The following is a 20,916-nucleotide window of genomic DNA, read 5'->3' as shown; positions in this document are numbered from 1 at the left end:
AGGCACCGGGTCCCCCTGCGAGGCACCGCGCCCCCCACGAGGTACAGCCCTCAGGGAGGTCCTGGGTGCAGGGCCCTGGAGGTACCTGGACATCGACCCCCCAGGGTGCTCTCTGGCCAAGCTAAGGCTCCCAAGCTGCACTGCCCTCCCCTCGAGCCTTGCAAAGCTCTGTTCCCTTTCCCAGGAGGGGACACAGACACCTGAGGAGCTCAGAAACCCAGGTCTGCAAGACCTTCCATCCTCCTGACACCACATCACCAGGTTGGGACTGGCTGTGGGGCTTCCTGGGCAGGCAGCGGCCCCCACCTGGGGCCGGCACAAGCTTCATCTCCGTCACCCCCCGGTCCTGGCTTGGGGAGTGGACATGGCACTGGGAGACTCTGAAGGGAGCGTGTCCAGTTCCCCACAGGCAGCCGAGCCTTGGGCAGTCAGACCTGCGTGCCTGTGGGGTCTCCAGAGCTCGTCCAGCACCATGGACAGGACTGCCAGAGTGGAGTGTCCTCGGAAGCAGGTCTTCAGCCCCTCGGAGGCCCTGTCCGGGCCACACGCTTGTCGAGGTCACCCAGGGGGACTGCGGTCAGCCATGCATCCTGGGGGTGTGGGCACCACAGCAACTGCAAACTCAGGAGGTGCACAGGCCCCTCTGCACCGTCCCCACAGCTCCTCACTCGCCAGGGCCCACCACAGAGCCTCCTGCACCCTGAGCCAGCCTCGGCCCCAGAAGCTGCTCCGCTTGTGGCCAGCACACCTCCCCCAGCGATACAGGGACCCCCACCCTTCCCCAGAGCACCCCATGGGTGGCACACGGCAGACAGGGTGGAGGAGAGGCTGGGGGGAGGGCAGGCCCCACCTGGGACTCTGTGCACACACAGGGCACCAAACGGCTCAGGTGGGGGCTGGGGACTGTGAGCTGCAGTGAGGCCTGGCCAACCCCTGCCCCCTAATCTGCTTGGCTCACCCCTGATCACACATCTGCATGCTCCCATCGGGGGCCCACAGCTGGGGCTGGGCTGGGCTCTCACCCGACACACAGTTGGCTCTGACCCCGCCTCGAATATGCCCGATGATGCGGCAGAGGCGCACCCTCCCCCGACCTGGCACCCCAACCTCAGGCTAGACCCCCAGCAGGCCCAGTGACACCCCCAGCCTGCCCGCCCCCGCCCCCACCTGCCCCTCCTCTCTCAGGCCCTGATCAGGCCACCCTGCTCACATCTCAGGCAGAGACCCCAGTGCTCGGCCGGCAGGTTTGCTCCCCAGGCTGGGGGTCCCCCCACCTGCCCCGAGAGGGGCCTCTGAAGTTGCTGCAGACATTGAAGCCTCGTTCCTTCATTAGCACCCAGGTCTCTGCTCCCCGACCCTTCGCCTCCTCAGTCTGGAGGCGTCCAGGCTCTATGCACCCCCACCCCGCACGCCCACGGTAACAGCCCTGACACAGGGGCCGGGGCAGGGACAGGAAGGAGCCAGGCCCTCAGCACATCCTCAGAACATCAATAGATCCCACAGAATCCGCCGCCCACCAGCGCCAGGCGCAGAGGGAGGGGCGGCGCATCTCTTGGGAGACAACTGCTCACGTTGGAAGGAACCTCTCCAGTTAAACTCATGCTGCCCTGAAGCATTTCACACGCACTGCAGCCGCTGCGCTGCCTCTGCCTGGCTCCCACCTCTTAACCCAGCACCCAAACACAAGGTGGGATGCAGCTCCCACTGGAAAGCAGAGAGTGGAGAAGGAAGCAGCTTCCTAGCCCTAGGCTGTTCCAGGACCCAGGTCCCTTCCAGGCAGAGCCGGGCATCTGTGCAGCCCGAGATGGGCAAGGGTGGGCCGGAGCCAGGGCCAGACTGCAGACACCTGCCTCCCTCCCTGGTGTGACCCCGGGCGTGCCCAGCCTCAGGGGTCTCCTGACACCCCCTCCTGGGAAGTGAGGATGAAATGAGAGCCCCTACACTGTCCCTCCCCTCCAAAGCACAGCCTCGGGCTGCACCAGGAAGAGGCCCAGGGTCAGCCAAGCCAGGAGCCCACAGGCAGCCCAAAGATCTGAACCCTGAAGATCTGAGGACATTGCCGTGAGCGTCCAAAACCCCTCCCTGCTCTGCACCCAAATGAAAGATGCTGGTGGGGGGCCCCAGTCAGGCTCCAGGGTTGAGACCTACTTGCCAGCACCCAGCCAGAGGGCCGAGGGGGCCCTGGGGGGTCCCTGGGGGGCACAGACGCCCTCCCTATGAAAGGCTCAAGCCGGGCTCTTAAGGTCAGGCTTTTGGAAAAGCAGGGAGCTGCACCTGCTGGACGCCACACGGAGGCTGAGCCCCCGGGACTGCCAGCCCCACCTAGAGCTGAGGACAGGAGTGACCGGAGGACTCCCCCAGGCAGGCCACGAAGAGGGAGACAGCCAGCGAGGAGGCTGCAGGGAGGAGGTGTGTCCCCAGGGGACAGCCCAGACAGTGGAGGAAGAGGCTGGAGCTGGGGACCAAGGGGGTGGAGACAGGACTTCGGGGAGCCACAGGTCCAGGGAGGGCCTGCATGGAGGGGCCCAGGCCCAGGCTGGCGGACCTCATGCTCACCTGTCAAACCTTCCTGAATTAAACAAGAGGGAGCCTGGCCATGACGGGGGAACCTCAAAACATTCAAGAACCTTCTAGAAGCAGCCAGGCAGAGGAGGCGGAGGGTGGGCCTGGGCCTGCCTGTCTCCAGGGGACTTGGGAAACTGAAAATGTCTGTGTCAGCCAGAGTGCAGGGCAGGCCATGGGTGGGGCTGCAGACACCCCGGAGCACCTGCCAAGGGTGTGCACAGGTCGGGGGCAGCCCCGGCCGGCCTCTCCCCTCTCTGGGCCAACAAGAGGGATAGTCGGGGTCACGCCCAGCAGAGTGGGGGCTGGTCCTGCAGCAAAATCTGTCTCATCCTGACAAGGCTGCCCCACTCCCTGTCCATTAGGCCATCTCACACACACACACACACACACACGTGCACACACACTCACACACACACACGCACACACACAGGTACACACATGCACATTCACATGCGTGTACAGACACCAAGCCCCCGGGCAGAGGCCCTGCCTTCCAGAGACTCAGACGAGACAATGTTCCCTCTTAACCAAGAGAAAGGCGGCTCCGCACTCAACCAGGCTTCCTTCGAGACTAATGACCACGTGCCTGGGTGTGGGAGAAGGTGCGGAGCCTGGAGCTGAAGCAGCAGCACTGGCCCTCATTAAATGAATATTTCAAACATTCTTGTTTCTGTTTTTATCAAGATAGAATCTGATTCTGTTGCCCAGGTTGGAGTGCCGTGGCACAATCTCAGCTCACTGCAACCTCCGCCTTCCAGGTTCAAGTGATTCTCCTGCCTCAGCCTCCTGAGCAGCTGGGATTACAGGCGTGTGCCACCACCACACCCAGCTTATTTTTGTATTTTTAGTAGAGACGGGGTTTCACCATGTTGGCCAGGACGATCTCGAACTCCTGACCCCAAGTGATCCACCCACTTTGGCCTCCCAAAGTGCTGGGAAAACAGGCGTGAGCCACCGTGTCTGGCCAAAACAAGTATTTCAAAAATTCTGTTGATTGCACCAATGTGCTAGGATTTAATGAGTGATTGCATCTATAAACAAGGTCTACAAAAACAACTAAGAAACATAAAAATGCTCTAAGACATAAAACATAATAACTGCTAGAATAAGAAACTATTTAAATAAGGACTGAAAAAATGAGAAAATACCCAGCAGAGCAGAACAAGGTAACAGAAAGACACAGAGAGGCCACCAACCCAACAGCTCAGTGCTCGGAGCTGCCTGAGCAGCCAGCGGCTGGAAACACCACCCAACAGGGAATCACGTCCCAGGGCCCCAAACACGGCTGAGCAAAGGCCTCCCGGTGCCCAGACTCACACCTGACACGCACCTGCAGAGCCCAAACACGGCTGAGCGAAGGCCTCCCGGTGCCCAGACTCACACTTGACACACACCTGTAATGAGGAGCTCCCAGACACTTGCTGCTTTCAATCAATCAATCGATCAATCAGTCAATCAATCACGTATTCACTGAGCTTCTATTAGTGACAGGCACTTACGGCACTACAGAAAAAAAAAAAGAAACAACTTCCCCACCCAGGGATTCAGGCCCTTGGATATGTGTTACAGCTGAACAGAAATTTGCTGGCAGGCCCCCAGTCCCAGCCCAGCTGAAGTCCTGTTTGGATCTGGCTGAGCAGCCCCCCACAAGCCCAACACAAGCAGGGAGCCCCTCCGGGATGATGGCTCCTACTTCAGTCTGAACTGCTGCTCCAAATAAACAACACACAGCATCCAACAAAATGTTATGGCGTATGCAAGGAAGTGGGGAAATGGGACCCCTCTTAAGAGAAGAAACAGCCAACAGAAGCAGGACACAGGTGACCCACCCTCAAGAGAAGCAGCAGCCAACAGAAGCAGGACACAGTGTGACCCAGTCTCAAGAGAAGAAACAGCCAACAGAAGCGGGACACAGGTGACCCACCCTCAAGAGAAGAAACAGCCAACAGAAGCGGGACACAGGTGACCCAAATGTTAGAATTTTCACAAAAGGGTAAGGTAATACCACACATATGAACAGTGACCTCAATGACCAGCCAGCAGAAACTATCCTGACAAGCACCAGAGCAAAAGAGGGAGGTGGACACCTCACAGCATGTCAGGCGCCTGCAGGGCCCCCTTATAGTCTAAGACACTTGTTCCTGGAGTCCCTCAAAACAGGAAAGAGCAAATAGGGAAGAGGACACATTTTATTTTTATTTTTTTCTGAAATGGAGTCTTGCTTTATCCCCCAGGCTGGAGTGCAGTGGCACAATCTTGGCTCCCGCAACTTCCGCCTTCCTGGTTCAAGCAATTCTCCCACCTCAGCCTCCCGAGTGGCTGGGATTACTGGTGCCTACCACCACACCTGGCTAATTTTTGTATTTTTAGTAGAGATGGGGTTTCACCACGTTGGCCAGGCTGGTCTCAAACTCCTGACTCATGATCCGCCCTCCCTGACCTCCCGAAGTGTTGAGATTACAGGCATGAGCCACCACACCTGGCTGAAGAGGGCAAACTTAAACAAAAATGAAGAATTTCCCCCAATGTGCTAAATACATCAGTCTGTGTATCCACGGGGCTCACTGAACCTCAAGCGGGACAGACACCTGGAGGAACACACCAAGGTGGGTCACTGCGAAACTCACAAAGCCAAAGGATAAAGAGAAAACCTCAAAATCAGCCAGAGACGAGCATCACACGCAGGGCCTTGGTGGCGGCTGCCTCTTACCAGCAGAGGACCACGGTGTAGCACCTGCTAAGCACTTGAAGGAACCCAGAATTCTACACCCAGCAAAAGTATCCTCCAAAACCGAGGCTAAATACCACCATCGGCAGTTGAAGGAAAGCTGGGGGAACGTGTTGGACACGATGTGTGGGAAGCCGTTCAGCCCGAGGGAGCTGAGCCCGGGCCACAGCCTCAGGCAGGGGTGACGGGCACCGGGAAGGGAGCACATGAGCCTAAAAACCTGTTTTTACAAGAGCATCTCTAGAAGACGGACTCTGCCAAACAGTGGATGGCATCGCAGAGGTGCCACCCAGGAAACAGAACGCTCAATGCTGTGGTCACGTCCTCACGGGCATCACACTCTGTGCTCGTGAGACCCCCCGGCCTCAGGACCCTCCAGACTCTTAATAGTTACTGACAAAATCAAAGTGCTTTGGTTTGTGTGTTTTTATCTACCAACATTATTGTACTTGAAATTAAAACAGAAATTTTATAATCACATCCCTCCCCCTCCCCCTCCCTTTGCCCTAGATCGGGCGGTCCCAGGCCCTGGTCATTGTAGAGGTCCCCGTGAGCCAGGTGAGCCCTGGGGTTGCCGGGGGCAATAATGGTTTAGCTTGCCTGGTTCCAGTTCCCACTGGCAATGGACCTTGAAACTCTCAACTTTTCCCAGTCTGGAAAACCTACATCACAGAACAGAATTGCCAGGGGCACTCACCTGCCCACAGCTAGGAGCTCCGGCCTTTACCACAGCTGCCCTCCCAGGGGACAGTGGCCGAGGAGGCCATGGTGGAGCCTGTGCAACAGAAGGGGCAGCCACTCCTAGTCCTCCACCGGGACCACCCTGTGGGCAGCGAGCAGGTAACAGGCTCCTCCAAGCCAACGCATTCTACAAAGTGAGGGACCCGAGGGGGCGAGGCATACCCCAGGCAGGCAGGGGTGCCAGCCGTCCAGTGGACACCAGGCTGCCTTTGCTGTGGGGCCTTAGAAAACCCAAATGAGGGCCGGGCACGGTGGCTCACGCCTGTAATCCCAGCACTTTGGGAGGCCAAGGCGGGCGGATCACGAGGTCAGGAGATCAACTAACCGTGTTATCCTGGCTAACACGGTGAAACCCCGTCTCTACTAAAAATACAAAAAATTAGCCAGGTTTGGTGTCAGGCGCCTGTAGTCCCAGCTACTCGGGAGGCTGAGGCAGGAGAATGGCGTGAACCGGGGAGGCAGAGGTTGCAGTGAGCCGAGATCGTGCCACTGCACTCCAGCCTGGACGACAGAGTGAGACTCCGTTTCAAAAAAAAAAAAAGGAGGCCAACTAAAACTAGGTCCTATGAGAAAGTCTGGCAGCTCCTCAAAGTTAAACACAAGCCAGGTGCAGTGGCTCAAGCCTGTAATCTTAGCACGTTGGGAAGCTGGTGGGAGGATCGCTTGAGCCCAGGAGGCCAAGGCTGCAATGAGCCAGAATTGAATCGCTGCACTCCAGCCCGGGCAACAGAGTGAGACGCTGTCTCTAAAAAATAAATGAACTAATTTTTTTAAAAAGGTAAAGACAGAATTACCACTCCCAGGTCTAGGCTCCCAGGAACTGAGCTCAGGGACCCGAGCGGGTACTCACACACAGGTCCACAGCGCACCACTCCTGAGAGCCACGAGGTGGAGGCAGCCACGCATCCACGGCAGATGACGGGCGAACAATGTGGTCTGGTCAACACAGGGAAGCGCATTCAGCCTCAAAAGGAAGAAAACCCCAACAGGGATGGCAGCAGATACGGCCCTGAGGACATTCTGCTGCGTGAACGAAGCCAGACGCAGACGGACGCACAGCCTGGGACCCACGTCTGTGACGTGTCCAGAAACGGAAGGCAGGCCACGCTCCCACGGATGGAGGAGGGGCAAGAGGACACAATGGTGCAGGGTCCCGCAGGGTCCCGCAGGGTGGAATGTTCTGGAACTAGACAATGGTGGCCACGCAGCACGGTGAATGCGCGGTCCCTGAATTGTACACTTCCATATGGTTAATTTTATATTACACGAATTTCATTTTAATTTTAAAAATTCAGTCTACTTTTTATCACCCTACACTAAACAATGTCAGTGATAAAATATCTGCCATTTCCAAAACACAAATCTTCCCTGGCCTAAGTTCCAAAGAATTGCTGCCTTTGAAGCTGCACCTTGGCACGCTCTGAGGTTCCTTAGCGTCTAATGAACGCTGCTTTCCACACACAAGCTCATCCTGGGATCCCAGTGATGCGAACTCTCTGCAGAGGGAAGTTCCCAGCATCCTGAGATCCCCGGAGCACACTGTGGGGCAGTGGCATCCCCAGCCTCCAACTGCCACAGGGGCACGGAGACAGCTGTCCAGGCGGAGAAGCAGCCTGGTCACTCCCAGGCCGTCCTCCTCCTGCCCGGCCTCTGGAGATTCCATTTGCATGTAGAATTTTAAACAATGGAACAATGGCAACTTTGGGGTGTGGTATTTTTGACCAACACAAATCTTAGTCCATACAGGAAAATTTGAATCTCTTTATATTTGAAGGTAAACGCTTCCTTTTAAATCAACAAACAATTGTTTTTAAACTAAGGACAGATGGAGAAAACGCAGTTATTTATCCCTGGGGATCACATGACTGTTTCCAAGTCTGGCTACAGTAAAGCGTGTGAGGAAGCGGCCTGCGCCACGTGTCCAGTGTGGGAGGCAGCCCATTCTCCTCGGGGCGGAAGGCAGGGCCGGGCGCTGTGGCTGCCCACCACTGTGGAGCAGCAGCCGCCCACCTGTCCTCGCCTGAGCTTCAGCCCCTCAGGCTGCTCCTTGGCTCTGGGGCCACTGATGCCCCCAGAGATGGCAGGAGGGGCTGATGGAGTGGGGGTGCCAGGCCCCACCACCCCAGGCTCAGTTCAGGCCCCTCTTCTTGGTTTCCCCATTCTGCCCAGGGCCTGCTGCGGACCCGTGGTCAGGGTCAGTGGGTGGTGGGCAGTGCAGGGCGCCCAGGCCACGTGGTTCAGCTCCAGGCACACAGACCCCAGACGCCCATGCCCACTTCCTTCCTGGCGTGGGGAAGTCCTACTGGGGAGCTGGGTGCCAAGGCCCATGTGGGCTGTGGGGCTCCCAGGGCAGAAGGCCAGGGCACAGCCTGGGCAGAGGGCCCCCTCCTCCCACAGAGATACCACTATCAGGGCCCTCGGGGCTGGACAGAGACAGCTCAGGCCCTGCAGAAGCCCCTAAGAGGGATGGGTCTCCCTCCATGGTCCTGGGGCCCTGCCTCTGCGAGTCTCCTAGTGGCCCCTGCAAGGGGCTGCAGGGTGGGAGAAGTGGGCCAGAGGCAGGGTCCCCCGGGCTGACCCCAGTGGACAGTGGGGTCAGGGCACACCACCCCGAGGGGCTGTTCTGAGGGGCCATCCCCAGGGGCCACGTGGGAGGCAGAAGCCCCCAGGGGAGCTCACGGCCGCTAGACTTCTGGTTGGCTCCAACCAGAGATCCTGGCTCAGGTCTGAGCTGGCGCCATGAGATGGGGAGAGACCCACCCCAGCCCCTGCCCAGCCCCATCTGCCCCAGGAATGGCGGTGCTGAACGTGGGCTCCTAACACGTGAAGAAGGTGGCCTGGGGTGCTGGGGGCAGCACCTGCAGTGAGCCCCACCCGTCCACCCCTCAGGCCTGCAGCAGTCAGGGAGGGTGTGCACGGTGGGGGGCCATGCGCGGTCCCGCCCCCCGGCAGTGACTGCCAAGACTGTGCCCTGGGCCAGAGACCCGATGGGCCTGAGACGCGGGGTTGCTCTGGGTGGCCGGGGCAGAGACCAGATGGGCCTGGGACGCGGGGTTGCTCTGGGTGGCCGGGGCGCCGCTGCCCACTCCCAACAGGCAGGAGGATCCCATCTGGGCTGCAGCTGCCATATCTGACCCCCCAGCCACCGTCCCTGGCTCAGGAAAGGTTTTCCTATGAACACCCCAGCTCCGCTGGGCCCCTCCCACCACTGAACCCCTCCCCCCAGCCCCACCCTGTCCCGCATTTTCCCATTTTCCGAGGGTACCTGCTCCCTTGGCCCTGCCGACCAAAGAGCTCAGACTCCTCCCACCACACTGCTGCTAAGGCCGTGAGCGAGGACACGTTCCCCACAGGACAGCACAGCACAGGGGCTGAGCTCTTTTCGGGAGGGCGAGACGAGGGCCCGGATGCCAAGCCAGGCTGGTGGACAGAAGCCACCACACACGGGGGCAGGCAGCACCAGCGCGGGAATCCGCACAGCTGGCCCTCCCGGCAGGTGCAGCCCACCAGGTGCTGGCGAGGTGCCCCGTCCCTGCTGTGGGGGCTGCATCCGTCACGTGTGAGCACACTCCTCCCCTGAGCACGCGTGTGAGTGCACAGGGGCCCTGGCCAGCCAGGGAGCACGGCACACACCTGCTGAGCTGGGCTGCGGGCAGAGCCAGGTCTGGCCTTGTGGTGGCGCGGCTGGAGCAGCTGTGGGCCGGGAGTGTGGCCAGCTGGCACTCTGTGATCGGCAGCCCCTCCCCTGCCCACCGCTGGGCCAGACCTGGGCTCCCTTGGGGAGCAGAGGGAGGAAGGGTGGGGTGCAGGCCAACGGGGATGTGCCCATCGGCTGGGGTGGCCCTCAGGGCTCACAGGGTGAGGCTAGTGCCCAAACTAGGGCCAGATGGGGCAGAACTGGGCCCCCTGCTCCGGCCCCTTTCCTGCTGCTCTGGCCCAGGAGCAAGGCTGTGAGGAAGGAAGCTCAGAGCACATCCAGAGCCCACTCGCCCCTCAGCAAGGCTGGCTCAGTGGCCGGGGAGGAGGAACCCAGCCAGCCTGAGGCTGCAGCCCCCCACTCAGGCCGCTGAGGATCCCCAGCTGGTCTCCAAACCTGGGCTGCCTCCGCCAAAGCCCGCCCCCTCCTCCTTCCTGCCAAATCTCCATCTGTTGCCATGGTGACGGAGCAGAAAAGGCAGACGCACGGCTGCTCTCCCCGCCCCTGCTCCTGCCCCCCTCAGCGGGGCCCTGGGCGGAAGCCCCCACCCCAGCCAGCAAGGGCCCTGGCCTCTGAGACCGGGGAACACCCACCTTCTGCACAAAAGGGCCATCACAGGCCCTCCTACCAAGTGGCTGCCAAACCTCCTCCTCAGGCCACGGTGGTCTGGGTGGTGCCCTGCTGTGCCGGGGGGGGGGCACCTGTGGCCTTCTCAACCAGAAGGGGGGTCCCCCAGCCCCAGAGAATGGAGGACCAGCCTCCCCCATGGCCCCACCCTAGGCAGGTGGGGGCTTCTGAGGGCAGGCGTCAGGCTGTGCTGGCTCAGGGCCACGGGTGTGCCTGGGTGGGTGACCAGCCCTCGGGGACACAGTGTGTGCCTGGCACTCACAGCCCCCAAATCCACTCCCGGGGACCGGAGAGCCTGACAAGGGCAAAAGGGGCGTCTTGGGCTTGGCAGTGGGGCCTTCGAAGCACCGAGGTCTGCAGGCCCAGCACCCATCGCACACATCAGCATGACTGCACTGGGCGCGGACTCTGGGCCGTCATCGCTCTGCGAGGCCAACGTCACGAACCCCAGAACCCCGACTCTGTGCCTGTCGCCGCTCTGGGAGGCCGACGTCACGACCCCCGGAACCCCGACTCTGCGTCCATCACTGCTCTGTGAGGACGACGTCATGAGCGCCCCATCTGCACGCAGGGCTATTCCCTCTGCTTTTGGAGCTGCTGGTGGGCTCAGAAAACCTGCGTCTCCGGCAGGCTGCCCATCTCGGCGGTTCCCAAAGCTCTGTGGAGGCGTGACGGACACACGACAGCCAGCACACATTTAAAGCACACGTGTGTGAAACCACGACCTGGGGGCCAACACACCTGACACCCCCAAAGCGTCCTTGCGCCCTTCAGGCATCCCCCACCCACCACAGCAGCAGCTCTGTCTCTGGACGGCGCATTCTCTACAACACCCACAAATAGAACCACACGGCACAGACACCAACTTCCGCAGACGCCACGCAGCCTCCAAGGAGACACGGAAGTGACTCAAAACCCCTAGCACGCCCTGAGCAGGGCAGCCCCAGGGAACTGGGGGGATGGTCCTCCTCGTGGAAAGTGGTCTGACCAGTTCATTACAAAACCACCAACACCCCAACTGTTTTAAATGAGCCAAGGACAGGTAATTCTCCAAGGAAACACAATTCTCAAAAGAAAAGAAACACAGATGATGAACACCTGTGCAAAGGAGCGCCAATCCCACGGCCCAAGCAGCACAACTGAGCACAGGGAGACGAGGCGGCCTTGGGAGCATGAGGAGGCCAGCTGCCCATCTGCAGCCCCAGCCTCTCCCCGACCTCCCCAGCTCCAGGCAGCAAGGGGTGAAGGGGACGGCTGGGGCGGGGCAGAGAACCAGAGTGGGAACTGCAGGCCCCTAGGAAAGCCAGGCCATGCCTCTGGGGTCAGACGGCACACACAGATGTGTGTACACACACTCTTGCACAGGCACGCACACACCTGCACAGCCAAATGTGCACACATATCCCCGCACAGACAGACACACATACATCCCTGCACAGGCAGACACAGGCAGACACATACGCACACCCCCGCACAGCCAAATGTGCACACATATCCCCGCACAGACACACATACATCCCTGCATAGGCAGACACAGGCAGACACATACGCACACCCCTGCACAGGCAGACATACACACCCCTGTACAGGCAAATGTGCATACACAGCCCTGCATAGGCATAAAACACCTGTACAGACACATACACACACACATGCCCCTGCACAGGCAGACACACATACATCTCCATACAGGTGGACACACACCACCTCGTATAGGCAGATGTGCACATACACACCCCTGCACAGGCAGACGTGCACACACACACCCCTCCATAGGCAGATATGCACACACACACCTGCACAGGCAGATATGCACACACACCCCTGCACAGGCAGACGTGCACACACACCCCTGCACAGGCAGACGTGCACACACACACCCCCCTGCACAGGCAGACGTGCACACACACACCCCTGCACAGGCAGACGTGCACACACACACCTGCACAGGCAGATATGCACACACACACCTGCACAGGCAGATGTGCACACATACCACTGCACACACACAGATGTGCACACACACACCCCACCCGACTCACTCTCAGATCTAGTAGGGACCAGCGGGAAGGGTTCCAACGTGAACCCTGACCTGTGCCATCAGGCTGAGGGTCTGTGGTGAATTCCACTTGTCAGGATGGCAGCCGCAGGGGTGTCCTTGAGGGTCCAGGCCCTGGACCTGACAAGGAGTGGCCGCAGCACTCAGGTGTCTCCTGGGAAGACAGGGGGGACTTGGCACAGGCTTTGGCCTCAGGATATCCCCAGCCTGGTGGCCACTGTGTGAAGACCCCCACCCCGCACAGCCTCCTCCCCAGTTCTCCCATGACTGTTGCCCTGGGGCTGGACTCCTAAGGTGGATGGTGACCTGGGACCCTGGACTCCACCCTCCCCAAAGCCAGCGGTTACGAAAGGGACCAGCAGGAGCTGGATGGATCCCTGGGGCATGAGTGTGGGGCTGCAGGGGGCTGCTGGACACAGGGAGGGGAACTGGCCAGGTGGCCAAAAGAAGGCCCCAGCAGTGGAACTGTGGGCTGTGGGAAGCGGTGGAGGGAGGCTGGGGCCCAAGGCCAGGCCCGCCCTGTGCTCCCCACGCCATGAGCCTCACCGTTCGCCCTGGGGAGGCCAGAGGATGGGCTGCAGATGGCATGGGGCTCAAAGGTGGATTCTGGAGTGGAAGGACCTGGGACCAGGAACCCTCCACCAGGAGGTGATGGAGGAGGCGCCTGGGCAGCCCCCGCCCCCTCTCGCTGCAGGGCAGGTGGGCTCAACTCCAGGGTGGGCAGGAGACCCAGGCGGCCTTCCCTGGAGGGCACAGGTGCCCTGAGGCTGTGGATCTGAGGGCACACTGGGCAAATGCAGCAGCAAACAGCCCCTCCCCACCGGGCCTGCCCGCACTCTGGGAAAACCCTCCTGGACGCGGCACCTGCCTGGAGGCGGCGGGACCCAGTCCCAGCGGAGCCAGATGATCACATTAGACTTCCATTAACCGGTTTTCACAAGCCAATACTGTGAGATTAGCCCGAAGAAACATTTTGACTGAATCCTGTAACCATTCGGTGATTCAGTCTCTGAAGCTAGCGTCCTAGTTTAGGGGCTGTGTGGAGGCCCCTAGAGGGTCTAGAACCCCCCAGAGCTGCTAGAACACTCGCAGAGCTGGGGCCTGAGGCACCCCATGAAGGAGGGGGTGTCCTGGGGGTCAGCAATTTCCTTGAAGGTCATGCAGGGCAGACAGCAGGAACAAGGGCCTCGGAGAGGGGGTCCGTGAAGGCAAGATGAGGGTGACGTTGTGGCCAAGGGTCCGACGTGAGAAGACCCCCAGGTGGACTCTGTGGGGCCGGAACACACTTCCTGTGTGGACACCATGGCATAGCCAGAGGGGCACAGGGGCCAGCAGGGCCCTCTGCAGGCAGTGGGGCTGTAGTGGACACCGCAGAGGTGGCCGGCGGGAGCCAGTCAGAGCCGGTGACCCACGCCAGCCTCAGAGAGGGCTGGGATGGGAAAGAGACAGCAGATGTGGGGGGGCCCACGCAGATGCCACAGCCACCACAGCAGCCTCCTCTAGGGCCTGCAGCTCCCTCCGCTCCGCACCTGCCAGGCCCCACCCTCAGCAGCCCAGGGGATGGCTACCAAGGTGCCATGGTGACGTCGGGGCCCCCTTCCCTGCAAAACCCCAGGAGCCTCTGCCTGTCATCCCAGGTGCAGGCAGACAAGGATGCACAGACCTGCACACGCACACACGTTTGCACACACAGGCAGGCACACACGTACACACGCGCACATGTCAACGCGCCACACACAGACACGCACACATACACACACAGACGCACACAGACACACACTAATAGGTATACAGGCACACACGCACACACCTGCACATGTCAATGCGCCACACACAGACGTGTGCACACACACACACAGACGCACACAGACACACACTAATAGGTATACAAGTCCACACACACAAACCTGCACGTGTCAATACGCCACACACAGATGTGCGCACACACACTAATAGGTATACAGGCGCACACACACAAACCTGCACACGGATGTGCACACACATGCATGCACCTCAGCACCCTCGTGGAGGGAGCAGACACCCGGGCTCCTCTCTTCCAAGCTGCAGGCTGACACCCTCCAGCCCCTCCCCAGGCCCTGCGACGGCCCAGTGACAGGCCCACCCCCGCACCCTCCAGCAGCACAGCCGGCAGGGGGCCGAGTGCTGGGCACAGCTGTCCTGGCCTCTGCAGGCCTCCTCATGCCAGCTGTGTGTGGCCCATGCTAAGCCTGGGGCTCGCTGGCATCCTCTGCAGGGGTTCGGGGCCCTGGCCCTCCCGTGTTGCCAAACACCAGCTCTGCTCGCCCCCCATGCAATTGGCAAAGCCCTCTGGGGTCCTAAGTGGCAGGAACAGCCCAGGTATGGCTCAGTGTATCTTTTTTTTTTTTTTTCTGAGACAGAGCCTCGCTCTATCACCCAGGCTAGAGTGCAGTGGTGCAATCTCAGTTCACTGCAAGCTCTGCCTCCTGGGTTCACGCCATTCTCCCGCCTCAGCCTCCCCAGTAGCTGGGACTACAGGCACCCACCACTATGCCTGGCTAATTTTGTTTGTTTGTATTTTTAGTAGAGATGGGGTTTCACTGTGTTAGCCAGGATGGTCTCGATCTCCTGACCTTGTGATCTGCCCGCCTCAGCCTCTCAAAGTGCTGGGATTACAGGCATGAGTCACTGCACCTGGCTGCCAAGCTGGTCTTGAACTCCTGACCTTGTGATCCACCCGCTCCGGCCTCCCAAAGTGCTGGGATTCCAGGTGTGAACCACCATGCTGGGCCCAGTTTATCTTCTAAGTGGCCTCTGGCCGCCAGGCAGGGAGGGGAAGGCCGGGCAGGGAGGGGAAGGCCGGGCAGGAGGAGGGCAGGCAGGAGGAGCCGCTGGCCAAGGGACACCCTGACCTCGGCAGGGGTGCAGGCAACAAAGAGGGTGAGGAGCTGGGGCATATCTTGGGTGGGTTTAGGAGCTTGTGGGGCCTTGTGGGGATCTGGGAAAGCTGGGGATGGAAAGGCACAGGTGCGGACCAGGGTCTGATGTGGACAGGAGGGGCGCCTGGGGCTGGGCCAGTCACTCTGCAAGGGGTGCGGGGCCTGCGGGGCCAAGGAGCAGCGGCTGGATGGGGTCACTGCCAGGCAGGCAGGCAGGAAGAACTGGGCGCAGGAGATGCGGGTCACTGGCTGGGGCCACACCAGGAAAGGACAGACCTCCCCACCTCGGCACAGAGCACAATCTTCAGGCTGCCCCGAGCCCAAAAGCTCCACACCCCATCTTCCTGGCTCAACCCGGGGTCCTCAAAGCTGGGGAGCAAAGGTCATCGGCCAAGCCTGTGTCCTTGCGGGGAGCTGGCGCCGCTGGTCAGTCCCCCATCCCAGACCCCTGAGCAGGACAGGGCGTGTCTTCCTAGAGGAAGCGGCTGGGGCTGGCAGGTGGCTGCCTGTAACTGTGGGGTGCTGGCTGCAGGCAAGCCCTAGGATCGCAACTACTCAGCTCTCACACGGTGGGGCTGCCACCGGCTCCGCCAGCCATCCTGAGCTTCACGAGCCACGGGGGAAAGCTGGGCAAAGCTGGCACCTGCACACACAGGTGGGCACGCACGCACACACCTGCACACGCAGACACGCCACACACACACACACACACACACACACACACACACACACACACACACACACACACACACACACACACACCCCTCCCACCCCAGCTGGCACGCAGGGCTTCAGGAGCAACATCAGCTCCTGTACCAAGGGGGAGGGGCGGAGGGTCCTGAGCAGAGGGCTGGGAGGACAGTGTCCATATTCCCTGCCCCACCAGCTGGCCCAGGGCTGTTGACGAGGCAGCCTCGCCCGCGCCGCTCCCAAGCCTCCTCCCAGGGCGACTGACCTCCCTGGGGAGGGGCTGGAGGCTGCTCAGGCCCCTCAGAGAGACCCCCCCACGACTCCCTAGACCATCAGAGACGAAGGCCCATACCCCTCAGAGAAACACCCCCACCCTCTAGACCACCAGAGGCGGGGGCCTGCACGCCCGCCTGCCTGCCACATCTTCAGGGGCCTTGTGCCAGGACACAGGTACAGTGAGAGCTGGGGAGGGACTCCATGCAGGGCCCCTTGGTCACCCTCCCACAGGGCGGAAGTGCTGAGCCCTGCCCCCAACGCAGCAAGCCTGCCTGTCCCAGAGGAGCCGCTGCAGAGGTAATCTCCAGGGCGCAGTAAGAACAGAGCTGCTTAGCGGACAGCGGGTAGCAGGTGGCTTGCAGGAAGGGCAGAGAGGGGAGAGGCAGGGGCCGCAGGCCCACGCCCGTTGCTGCTGCCCTCCAAACGTCAGCGTCTGTCCCTGAGTGCCTTGTGGTCTTGGAGGCAGGGGCCATATCAGGAACCAGGGAGCCCCCTCTGCCCTCCGGAGGCTGATGCTCCGGCTGACCTCCAGGGAGGCGCTGTGCAGATGGTCTCCCCCGAGGACCCTTCCCCACCCCAACCTCCTCCAGGTGCTGGGACAGGGATGGAGGGAAAGGCAGAGCAAGGCAAGGAGCAGAGGCAGGTGCAACACTCGGCCAACGGGACATCCGTCCTGGGAGGCTGAGGCAGAGGGAGGACTGGCTGGGACGACGGCCTCCTCCTGTGGCCACTACCCGAAGAGGGGATGTGACAGGACAGCAGGGTCAGGAAGAGGGACGGCATCAAGGACACAGGGCCCAGAGACAGGAGGGGAACACAGAGGAGTGAGGCCCTGGGCAGGGAGCCAGCTCCCCGTGCCTGGATCCCGCGGCACCTGCAGGCGGCTACGGCAGGGGCAATCCACACAATGGCCACAGAGCTGAGTCTCCAACCTCTCAGGGCCAGGCTGGAGGCACTGTGTACCCACACCGGCTTCTGTGGGCAGGGGAGAGGGTGCTGGCTCTGGAGGATTTCACCCAGACAGATGCGAAGTCAGCTCACACTAACTTGTCAAAGCGAGTCAGTCCTTGACCTGCAGCTGCCACCTGACTTGGAGGGGTAGGAAGAGGGGTGGGAAGGAGCTGGGACACCCAACACAGTTCCAGAACCTGAGCGGAGCTAGGCAGGCCCCTCTAAGGAAAGCCCAGACAGACCCAAAGAGGCCAAGGGCCCTGGAAGGTCTCCCAGCAGGTGAGTGAAGCCCAGGAGAAGAGCAGGGGCTTGGGTACAACTCCAAGCCAGGCTCACCCCGTTCACCCCATCTGACCAGGTCTGCTGCCCCTGCCTCCCATCCCAACTCCCACGATGCCACCACCCCAAGCTGGGCAGTGGGGCCTAGAGCCCGGCCACCTCCCCACGTGGGTAAGCACTCAACGTGTTTCCCTGAGATATGCCTGGACATTCCCAGGTCACTCTCAGCACAGGCCCTGTGGGGGCTTGGTCTATCCAACGTCACCACGAGCCACACAGCCCAGCACAGAGCCCACTTCTGTCCCACCAGCACGGGGTCCGCAGGCGACCATCAGTGCACCAGGTGTCACAACAGGACTGTCACCCAGCACCAGCAGGTAAGGGACCTAACAGGGTTGCCGGATACCACCCAACTGGGGTGACGGGAGCTCAGGCCACACTGTCAGAGGTGGGGTGTCAGTTATTCCCTTTTCACACCAGCCAGCCAGCTCCAACCACCAGGGCCCCTCCTCTGCTGCCCCTGCCCATGCCCCACGAGTCTGAGGGTTTTGTGGCCTCCTGAGTGGAAGGAGCAGAGAGGGGGCTGAGGCCAGGAGCCCAGGGCCCCCGGGCCCGAGAGCAGCCTTCAGCTCCAACCCCCAGCACCAGCAGGGGCACCAGCAGAATAGCCCTGGTGGGGAGGACCCCACAGTGACCGGTGAGCCAGTGACGCTGTGGCCTGGGGTGAGGGGTGGCCACCTCACACGCTCTGCTACACACAGCAGCCTCCAACCTGGGCTCGGGGACGACTGCCAAGTTCCCTCTGGCAGGCAAGCCTGGCCAGTCCAGTCATAGCAGGCAGTGACGATGGCACTGCCCCAGTGGAAGGGCAGCGTGGACACATGTCCCCTGAGGATGAGGCCCCATGCCAGCTGACCCCACAGGCGAGCTGTGGGATGGGGGACTCAGCACCCCATGGGTCAGGGGCCAGGCACACGCCTCCCCCAGTGGAAGCCCCGTGGGGCCCACCCGTCCTCCCGCCCACGCCATCTGCAAACGCCCTCGGCCGCCCTGGCTTTTGCTGGAGAAGGTGCTCATCTGTGCACTTCGATTAGTCACAAATCCCCGGGGATTTGGGGTTTAGGGTCAACAAACCTCCAAGCTGATCTGAGCCCTCTGTCTCCTCAGAGGCAACCACAGCCCCTCGATGTCCAGCTCAGCGCCCCTCCCGCCTGCTGTGCTGGGGGCTGGGCTCCCAACGCCCGTTCCCTCCCTATGCGTCAGCTGCCCCTACTCCACTCCCTCTTCCTTTGGCAGGAGACTCTCTGTCCCCGAGTGAGGGGCTGTGGGCCTGAGTGGCCTTTTCTGTCCTGGCCTCCTGAGTCCTGGCCCTCCACCAGTGCCCAGGCAGGATCAGATGAGGCCCCAGAGGACCCTCTCCTGTGTGTGGGGAGCTCCAGAGGGACGCTGCCCCTCACCCACCAGGAGTCAGGAGGGCTGGCCCGGCTGGCCTTAGGGGCAAGTCCCGGGAGGAGGGTGGGGCAGCCAGAGGGTTACACTCAGCACCACCCACCCTCTGCAATGCTCCTCCCAGGAGGCAGGGCTCAGGCATGGACTAGGCTTAGGTCGCGGCAGCCTGGAGCTGGGTTTGCAGCAGTAGCTCCTCTGCCCACGCCCATCTGCCCCCAAGGCCACCTTCTCAACCTCCTGCAAGTCACCTACCCTCAGGCCACATGAGCTCTGAAACAAGGTGATTTGAACGAGTTTGTCACAAAGGGCTCCCAGGAGCGAGCTCCAGGGCACCTGGACCAGACCCCACCACAGCCTGAGGTGCCTGCCCTGCCTTGGGGAGCCCCGACACCCACAGCCTCAGGAGAGTGCAAGGCCAGGCCCCCCAGCCTTCCCCAGGCTGCTCCATGCCTGCTCTCCGGCACCCACACGCAGGGGCACCCTCAGCTCTGCGAGGCCCTGGCCCTCCCTCTCCCCTGCAAGTTAAAGACAGAGAGGCCCTGGCAGGGCACGAGGAGTGGGGCCTGGGGGTCCGCTCAGGGCCCAGGGCTGGGGGACTGGCCAGCAGGAGGTACCGAGCACATTTGGTTTCCTCCTGCCCCTCCTCAGCACAGAACCAGAGATCCACAGCTGAGGACAGGTTTGGGATCTTGCCAAAAACTCCTGACCCTCACACACCTCTCTCCAGCTGCAGCTGGGCTGTGAGGACCCAGCGCCAAGGCAGGCGCCCTCGCAGGAAGCCAAAGCTGCAGACTTCAGCACGGCTGGTGCTGGACAGCTCCCTGGGGCCTCCCCGCCTGCGCAACAGGGCGCAAGGTCTCTTCCTCTTCCTCAAAGCCGGCGAGCTCCCTGCTGTGTCCCCACAGTCCACTCTGGGACGACGCAGCAGAGCAGGGGCTTCCATACCACCCACGGCCGCGGCTGCCTTCCCTGGAGACCAGAGAGGACGGGCAGGGGCTGCGCCAGCGGCTGCCGTGGGCCCGAAGGGGCTCTGAGCAGCCTGGAGGAGGCAGGGCTGCTGGCCCAGGAGTGAGGTCCCCCTGCTCCAGGAACATACTCCCGGGTACGCTGGCCCTGGCCCCAGGGGCTCCTGAGCCCCCTACACCGTGCAGGAAGGTGGGGGGCTGGCAAAGCGACCTGTTCTTCCAGGCTGTGACAATCCCAGGCAGACTCACCGTGAGACGCAGGCACATCCGGGAGAGCACCCGTACCCCAGGCGAGAACACCGACTCACAGACACCAGGCAGGAAATCCCAAAATACAGACACGTGAGGGCAGCCGCGCATCAACTGCTCACAGGTGAGGTGTGACACCAGGCGCACGTGCTGAGGACACAGGCCAGGCGCCTCGGCAGGGCAGCTCTGCAAAGACGGGAGCCTAGAGGCCCGCGGAGTGGGCAGGGCGTCCCCCGCCCCCTGCAGCTCTGTGACCGGCTCCACCACTGTTCTGTCTGCTGGTCCTCCCCAAAGCCTCACGGTGGCTGTCCCGACACTCATGTTGCCTGAATGAAATGAGCTCCATGCCCCGCCTTGAGGCCAGGCTGGGAGCCGGGCACCAGCAGGGACAGAAGGAGGGAGGGTCACACAGCCGCGCTGCTGGCAGTCCCTAGGCCAGAGGAGCAGACGTAGCGTCTGCCCCCCAAGACCACCTGCATGTGTGGGACACACAGTGAACATTCCAGAATGTGTGTCCCGAGGCTGGCCAGGGCGTTCTGCTGGCCCCACGCCTGGCTTGGTGCTGGCAGCATTTGCTGCCCAGGAAGGATGTGGACGGGTGGAAGACGATACCCGCGGCCGCCATACAGGGTCAGGGGTTACGGAGGAGGAGCCCACCACCCAGGGTCAGGGGTTACGGAGGAGGCGGCCACCGCCCAGGGTCAGGGGTTACGGAGGAGGAG

General features: G+C 61.5%; 1 protein-coding gene across 1 annotated transcript in view; it reads right to left on the bottom strand.

Annotated features, from left to right (window-relative positions):
- The window catches only part of BRSK2 (BR serine/threonine kinase 2), an 88,964-nt gene that overhangs the window by 43,793 nt on the left and 24,255 nt on the right, over positions 1-20,916 (bottom strand). The window contains 4 exon segments of the mRNA XM_011993869.1: positions 9,668-9,712; positions 9,715-9,898; positions 18,275-18,459; positions 19,698-19,949. Coding sequence (XP_011849259.1) covers positions 9,668-9,712; positions 9,715-9,898; positions 18,275-18,459; positions 19,698-19,949 — 666 coding nt within the window.

Source organism: Mandrillus leucophaeus, unplaced genomic scaffold (assembly GCF_000951045.1).
Source record: "Mandrillus leucophaeus isolate KB7577 unplaced genomic scaffold, Mleu.le_1.0 Scaffold435, whole genome shotgun sequence".
NCBI classification, from domain to species: domain Eukaryota; kingdom Metazoa; phylum Chordata; class Mammalia; order Primates; family Cercopithecidae; genus Mandrillus; species Mandrillus leucophaeus.
Note: the sequence above shows the minus strand (reverse complement) of the source record. Positions and strands in the feature narration are given on the sequence as shown.